Below are 8748 nucleotides of genomic sequence, written 5' to 3'. Positions count from 1 at the left end.
GTCAAATTTGGTGGCCTAATTCACTAGAGATGGATGTACCCATTTTACTGGTAAATTAAGTTTTATCCGGACATATTAATAATTTACACAATCAATGTAGGTTATGAATAGTGATGATCCACTGGTACTAAACGAAGTTAAAACAATTAATAAGAGGTCTAATAAAGTTTTTGATGATATAAATGATTCAATATTAATGGATATAACTTTTACACTAATGATCATAACGAAAATTAAAAAAAAAATCAACATTATGGTGTTCTAATGCCATATAAATTGGAGACTTCAACTTTTACGGTTAATCCTCGACCTCTTTTACCGATATATCTAAAGTGTTCACACCTTCTAATAATTTGATCACCCATAGTTACAACTTTGTCACTAGAGCTATACTACTACTAAAATTAGATTCCATATATTCAGTTTTCGTTGTTCTACTCAAACGAAGGTCTTTAGACTCCGATGTAGGCCTCCATAATTTAAATTTTTTATTAGCTTTTTCTCTAATCTCATTCACAAGAAGGATATCATCAACGAAAAGCATATGAGCTTTTTCTCTAGTCTCATTCACAAGAAGGATATCATCAACGAAAAGCATACACCAAGGTACATTGTCCTGTAAATTTCCAGTAAGAGCTTCCATAACTAAAGCAAAAAGATGTGGGCTTAAAGTTGATCCCTAATGTAATCCAATTGAAATAAAATAAAAAAAAGGGTTAATACTCGTTATGTTCGAACACAAGTGCTCTAGGCTACTTATCTTTAATGACTTGAATATAAGTCATATCAACAACATTCTTCTCTAGAACTCTCCAAAGGATATCTCTTGGAACCTTTTCAGAAGATTTTTCTAAATCAATAAAATTATATGTTGATCCTCCTTATTTTCTCTATACTTCTCCATCAATTTCTCAACAAGTGTATAGCTTCTATAGTAGACTTGCCAACATAAATCCAAACTGATTTTGAGAACATCTTAAACTATGTTCAATTACCTTCTCCCATAATCTTAATGTATGACACATCAATTTAATTCCTCTATAATTTGCACATTCCTGTGCATCCCTTTTATTTCTAAAATGTGGATCAAAATACTCTTCCTTCACTCCTCGGGCATCCTTTTAGTTTTTAAAATAATATTAGAGAGTTTAGTATGCCAAGAAACTCCCAAATCTCCTAAATATTTACACACTTTAATTGAGATATCATGAAGTCCTACAGACATTCCATTCCACCCTTGATTTTCTTTAAAGCCTCCTTAATTTTTTTTACTATTGCGATGGTAAAAATTAAACATTTTTTTATTATTAACGATAATAACATCACTAAAGGTCAATCATTTTTTTAGATACTTCATTGAAAAGTTTATCAACATAATTCACCCAACTATGTTGAATATCTTTTTCTAAGAAAATCACTTTTTTTTTTTATTTTTGTCTTTAATACACATTACTTGAGTTAAAGCTTTACTTTTTTTTTTGGTTAGTTTATACTTATATTTTTCACCATCTTTAGTATCTAATATATTATAAAAATCACTAAAAATAGAATTTTTAGCATCATAGATTGTTTTCTTAGAATCGTACGAATCATTTTATATTTTTCTCAGTTCTCTAATCTTTTACATTTAAACCAATTTTTATAACATAACTTTTTTTTAATGTTTTCTTGTACATTATTATTCCACCACCAACCATTTTTATTTATGGAATTTTTTTTTCTTTTGAATCTCTAAATACATATTTTGCCACTTATTTAATAGTGTTTGTTACTTTATCCAAAATCTTAAAACTTGAAAATGTACTCATAAAAATAATTTTATTTATGTGTTCTAGATGCCCCCATCTAATTTTATGATAATAATTATTTTTATTCTTTATTTTGCAACTATTCATCTTAAAATTCAGAGCTATTAATTGATTAAAAAGATTTTTTTCATGATTTTTTGACAAATTTTACGTTGTCTTTCAACCACCTAACAAAACCACACAGCAATGATAGTGTTAACAAAGGAAAAATAGATAGAATAATAAAAGGATAGAGTATTAAATAGCCGAATTCAGTTAACAATCATATCATACACAAAAAAAAAAAAAAAAAAAAAAAAAAAAAAAAAAAAAAAAACTTAAAAAAATATCAATGACAGGCAAGCAAATACAACAATAACAATAATGATGATGACAGAGACCAATTATTATTTCAAAAAAAATACTCAAAATTATTAGGGTACTTTTATCAAGATGTCAAATGACATAAAATAAAGAGAAAAAAAATATCAATGACAGGCAAGCAAATACAACAATAACAATAATGATGATGACAGAGACCAATTATTATTTCAAAAAAAATACTCAAAATTATTAGGGTACTTTTATCAAGATGTCAAATGACATAAAATAAAGAGAAAAAAAATATCAATGACAGGCAAGCAAATACAACAATAACAATAATGATGATGACAGAGACCAATTATTATTTCAAAAAAAATACTCAAAATTATTAGGGTACTTTTATCAAGATGTCAAATGACATAAAATAAAGAGAAAAAAAATATCAATGACAGGCAAGCAAATACAACAATAACAATAATGATGATGACAGAGACCAATTATTATTTCAAAAAAAATACTCAAAATTATTAGGGTACTTTTATCAAGATGTCAAATGACATAAAATAAAGAGAAAAAAAATATCAATGACAGGCAAGCAAATACAACAATAACAATAATGATGATGACAGAGACCAATTATTATTTCAAAAAAAATACTCAAAATTATTAGGGTATGTCAAATGACATAAAATAAAAAGAAAAAAATATCAATGACAGACAAGCAAATACAACAATAATAAGAAGCTTTTATCCCACTAAGTGAAGTAAGTTACATGAATCTCTTTTCTCCATTGCATCCTATTGAGTGTCATATTTTCATTTAATTCTAATAAATTAAGATCAATTTTTATACAATATGGCCAAGTCTTTCTAGATCAACCTCTGTTTTTCTTAACATAAGTCGAATATAAAACATCTACTCTCATGATTGGATCATTAGATTGTCGACGTTTAATGCGACCAAACCATCTAAGACGACTCTCTAATTTTGGCCGCTACTGAAGCTACACCAACCCTATCACGGATATATTCATTTCACATTTGGAAAGTCACTCGTCCGCCTAAGCGTGCTCATCTCGGCTACACTTAACTTAGTTTTATGCTTCTTTTTTAAAGGTCAACATTCAACACATAGAGCATTCCAGGTTTCACCACTATCTTATAAAATTTTCCTTTCTGTCTAAGTGGTACTTATCTAACACACAATAGGCCCGAAGCACTCCTCCACTCCAACCAACCAACTTGAATTCTACTAATAACATCCCAATCTATATTACCATCATTTTGAACAATAGACCCGAATTAAAATTACATTCAATGTATTCAGTTTTTTTAATATCACATCTTTTAATAATTTGATCACCCATAGTTACAACTCTATCACTAGAGCTACTACTGCTAAAATTAGATTCCATGTTTATATTTTTAGTTCTACTCAAACAAATTCCTTTAGACTCTGATGTAGGCCTCCATAATTTCAGCTTTTCTTTAGCTTTTTCTCTAGTATCATCAGTGAAAAGCATACACCAAGGTACATCGTCCTGTAAATGTCCAGTAAGAGCATCCATAACTAAAGCCAAAAGATAGGTGCTCCATCTTCTATTAAAAAGGTATGAAGAAAATTTAGAAGGTATTAGAGTGATTGTAAAAATTTTATGTTTAATGAATGATAAATTTGAGCACATTGTACTGGCTATTGAGAAAGCTAAATACTTAGGGTGTATTTGCTTAGGCTGTAGCTATATGAAATCTTTGTTCAAAAATTGTTGTGAAAAATATGCTATCTAATGTTTGGTGTTTTGAAAGCAGTTGATCTGTTTGATTTTTTTTTTTTAATGTTGTCTGTGAATTAAATATTTGAATTTAAAAGTGAGTACAAATTATGGCTACCGACAGATGCTAAAACTTTGAATAAAAGATATTAAAATTGGAGTTGAAAATCTTCAAAAATTAAACTTTGGAGTTTAAAATCTCAAATGCATGGCCATTTTGTCTCATTCATCAGTTAGAAGCCATTTGAGATCACTTTTTTTCTTTTTTGTTTATTCTATTTATGTTTTTTCATAAAATAAATCACATTTTTCCATAAAAATACATAATTTTTATTTCTATTAAATATAAAATTATTTATTTTATGCATTAGTGGCAAAACTTGTTGGCACAAGGGCACCAGATAATGACTTTAGCCAATGATGATGACGACGGAGACAATTTGTTATAATTTAAAAAAAAAAACTCAAAATCTGAAATTTTATTTTTTTAGCACTTTTAAAAATAATTTGTTTATTCTGAAAAATTATTAAATAAATATATGTTTTAAAAATCCCAAATTGGAGCTTATATTCCTCACCTCAAATCCCAATAAAACCTGCCAATCATAAGGAAAGCTGAATCACACAAATAGCCAGAAAATATTAGGGTACTTTTGTCAGGATGTCAAATGACATAAAACAAAAATAGAAAGATCAATAATATAGAAACAAATACAACAACAACTAAGTGGGGTCAGTTACATGAATCATTTTTCTCCATTGCTTCCTATTGAGCGTCATATTTTCATTTAATTCTAATAAATTAAGATCAATTTTTATACAATATGCCAAAGTTTTTCTAAATCTACTTTTGTTTTTCTTAAAATAAGTCAAATAAAAAACATCTGCTTTCATAATTGAATCATCAGATGGTCGACATTCAATGTGACCAAACCATCTAAGACGACTCTCTCTAATTTTGGCTGCCACTGGAGTTACACCAACCCTATCACAGATATATTCATTTCACATTTGTCTCTAAGTGTAAAGTCACTCATCCACCTAAGAGTTTTCATCTCTTTTAAAGGCCTACATTAACTTTAGAATTGGGACCAACATTACCAGAAAAAAAAATCGATAAAATAATAAAATGATAGAGTATTAAATAGTCAAATTCAGTTAAAAATGCTCTCAATGTCATATCATACACATAAAAAAAAAAAGGAAAAAAAAACCAATAAAATAATCTCCACATAGCCTGGATATACCCCAAGACCTCTAAATTGTCTGTATTATTTATTATTTTTTATTTACCAAGAAGGGATGAAACATACAATAGCAATTAGAAGGTTAGTTGTAATCTTTCGCTAAACTAATAGAGCTGCCCTGAATTAACTACAAATAGAATATAGAACTCAAGTTAAAACTGATTTAAAAATTTTAAGATTATTATTTTTTGGAACACTCTTTGACTTTTTATATAGGAATTTAAGATTTAAGCAAACATTAGATTTAAAACAGCTGAAATTACAAACTGCAAATCCATTACATCTTCTAAATCCTGCTTACCCCTGAATTATTCAAATCTTCTATTGTCAGAGAAGGATTTTCAAGACAGATCACACCATCAAACTTACAAATTCACACAAAAAGGTTAAAAAAGAAAAAAAATTACAGAAAATAAGCAGCACATTGCGCACATATAACTGTATACATATTAACTAAGCACCACAGTAAGCTTTTAGGGCATCATCAGCTTTTTCTCCTTCCTCTGAAAAACGAAACTTCACATAATCATAATACTTAAAAGCCTTGAAAAGCAAAGGATGTTGTTCGTCAATCAATTCTTCCGGAGCATTTACTGTATCATTTGTGGCGCTCGGTAATGTGCTAAAAATCACTGCATATCGTCTTTCGGTCTCATTTTTTAGTTTTACTCGATGATTTGGAGCATGAAGCCTTCCATTACTCCATGCCTGAGTAAAAACAAAAATTAAAAATTTGTTCACAATAAATAACAATTATGCATTAGAAATACTAACCTTAAATGCTTCGCCCACTAGAACAATGAATGAATTTGTCATGTTCGTTGTTCGTATCCATTCACCACCTGTAGCACCAGCAGCCTCTACTTCAAGTCCTTCCACACCGTGCGGGCAAATTATGCTTACAAAGTTTGGATCTTTGTGGGAAGGCAAAGCAAGATTGGTTCCATTATCGAACTCGTTCTTATAATAATTTGAAAATCTTATCGAGTATGCCAATGATTTCATATGTGAATCATAGTGATCCTCCAAGCCCAAGCCCTCAAGGATCATCCGATGGATCATATTTATGAGCTCATGCATATGCTTTGCATAGTTCAACACTGTGTTACTATAAAAGAAAATAATAAAGTAAGATTTACATACATATCACACAATTCTTATGTATTTATATATCTGACACCCAAACTTTCATATTTACATTTATAATGCTTTAATGTAATAAACGTATCCATAAAAAGGTGGATTCAAGATAGTGTTATTTTTGATGTGATATTAAAAAATGAGTGTCATGTTTGTAGACATTAAAATTTGGTTGTTAGATATGTAAATACATAAGAATTTTACAATAAAAAAACAAATTTGAGTCACATAACTGCTTAATTTTAAAAATATTAAATACTATGATAAAAAAAAATTTGTTATATGAGAAGTTCAAACCTGAAAAAGTCATTTCCTTTGGGCCAAATAATTTCAGCATATTCTTGGACATCAACTCTAGAATTGGGATTGATCAACTGAATAGCTAAGAAAGGAAACCCTAACTTCGAGAACCAGAAGCCATGATAAGGCAGCTCTTGGGCTTCACTAAGTTTGTTCACAGCTGGCATGTTGAACATCCCTGGCACCACCAATCCCAGTAGCTTATTTCGTAGCTCAGAACTAACCTCACTGTAAATAACTTCAAAGCCACCATAAGTTTCTAGAGCTTCTGCAATCTTTGATCGAGCTGCCGTCCAAATCTTTTCATCAGAACCTTTCATGTATAATCCGCTCAAATCCACTTTTGGCAGCTCAGGAATCTCTGTATCAGCACCAACCATATATCCCATTCTTGTTAATTATTTTCCTTTGCCTTGATGTTTTGATGTTAAGCTGTTACTTTAGTTCGGAGGGAATTTCTATTGGTGTAAGATTATTCCATCTAAATGATGCAGTTATGACTCTGTATAATATTTTTGTCATATTATCACAGTTTTTTACAATTGTCTTTTCTTAATTAATTTTTTTGGCTGGTTAACATCGTTTAATACGAACAAAAAAAATATTATTTTTATTGTAAAGAGGTTAACAGTGTCTGTGGTAAGCATTAAAATGGAGTAGATATGAATGAAAGTTGGGAGGAATGTCAAAATAGAGGTATTTTAATGGGTTGGATAACAAAAATAGCACTCTTTGGATGACAAGTTGTGATTATTACATGGTAGAATAAATTTAAGAATAAGGCTTCGGCTCTGTCTTTGACTAAAAAGGTATGAAGGAAATTTAGAAGATGCTAGAATGATTGAAAAAAATTTATGTTTAATGAATGATAAATTTGAGCTCATTGTAGTAACTATTGAGGAAGCTAAATACTTAGGGTGTGTTTGTTTCGGCTGTAGTTGTATGAAATCTCTGTTCAAAAATTGTTGTGGAAAATATGCAATTTAAAGTTTGGTGTTTCGAAAGCAGTTGATATGTTTGAAAATTTTTGTTTTTAAGGTGTTGTCCGCGAATAAAATATTTGAATAAAAAATTGAGTACAAATTATGGCTACTGTCGAATGCTAAGACTTTGAATAAAAAATATTAAAATTGGAGTTGAAAATCTTTAAAAATTGGATTTGGGATTTTAAAATCTCAAATGCATGACCATTTTGTTCTTTGGCAACTCATTCATCAAATAGAAGCCATTTGAGATTGCTTTTTTTTTTTCTTTTTTTTTTAATTCTATTTATGCTTTTTCCATGAAATAAATCAAATTTTTACATAAAAATACTTACTTTTTATTTTTATTAAATATCAAATTATTTAATTTATGCATTGGTGGCAAAAATTGTTGGCACAAGAGTTGCATATAATGCCTTTGGCCAATAATGATGATGACAGAGACCAGTTGTTATAATTATTTCAAAAAAAAATACTCAAAATTATTAGGGTACTTTTATCAAGATGTCAAATGACATAAAATAAAGAGAAAAAAAATATCAATGACAGGCAAGCAAATACAACAATAACAATAATTCCAGGCCGGGCGGCTTGCGGAGAAAGGAGTATGCTTGACTCGTATATCAGAGGACAATGCACTGTCTTATTAGGGGTGTAAACGAGCCGAACACGAGCTAGCCCATGCTCAGCTCGTGTTAGGCCCGGTTTTATATTTCGAACTCAAAAAATGTGTTCGTGTTCAACTCGTTTGCTTAAAGAGCCAAACACGAGCTGTTTACGAACAAAGAGTCATTTTAATCTGACTCGTATATCAGAGGACAATGCTCAGTCTTATTAGGGGTGTAAACGAGTCGAACACGAGCTAGCCCATGCTCAGCTCGTGTTAGGCTCGTTTATTTTTCCAACCAAATTTAATAATTTTTATACTATTTTCTTAATTAATACTTTTAATTGAATATGAATTTTTGTAGCCTTAGTCAATTATTTTTTTTAAAAATTCTACTCATTATATATATATATGGATAGATAGATAGATATAATTGATGAGTAGTATTTCGAGCCAAAACAAGCCGAACACGAAAGAATAAATCTTTCTTCGTGCTCGGCTTGTTAACTTAGCAAACGAGTCGAAAACGAACTTCTTAATGAGTCGAACACGAGCTATTCACGAACAACGAGCCATTTTGACAACCCT

The 8748-nt window shown here is 29.7% G+C and overlaps 2 protein-coding genes across 2 annotated transcripts; both read right to left on the bottom strand.

Annotated features, from left to right (window-relative positions):
• Nucleotides 1–5438: 5438 nt before the first annotated feature.
• LOC110039377 (probable 2-oxoglutarate-dependent dioxygenase AOP1.2) lies at nucleotides 5439–6249 on the bottom strand. Its single transcript, XM_020744415.1, has 2 exons — nucleotides 5905–6249; nucleotides 5439–5838 (listed from the first exon to the last, which is right to left on the bottom strand). Exons 1-2 carry the CDS (start codon nucleotides 6208–6210, stop codon nucleotides 5584–5586), a joined length of 561 nt encoding a protein of 186 aa, XP_020600074.1. The 5' UTR covers nucleotides 6211–6249; the 3' UTR covers nucleotides 5439–5583.
• Nucleotides 6250–6548: 299 nt separating this feature from the next.
• LOC110020088 lies at nucleotides 6549–6959 on the bottom strand. Its single transcript, XM_020718064.1, has one exon. It carries the CDS (start codon nucleotides 6957–6959, stop codon nucleotides 6549–6551), a length of 411 nt encoding a protein of 136 aa, XP_020573723.1.
• Between the last annotated feature and the right edge of the window lie 1789 nt (nucleotides 6960–8748).

This window comes from Phalaenopsis equestris, unplaced genomic scaffold (genome assembly GCF_001263595.1).
Source record: "Phalaenopsis equestris unplaced genomic scaffold, ASM126359v1 Scaffold000002, whole genome shotgun sequence".
Classification (NCBI taxonomy): Eukaryota; Viridiplantae; Streptophyta; class Magnoliopsida; order Asparagales; family Orchidaceae; genus Phalaenopsis; species Phalaenopsis equestris.
The sequence above is the reverse complement of the archived record's forward strand: the minus strand, read 5'-3'. Positions and strand labels throughout refer to the sequence as shown.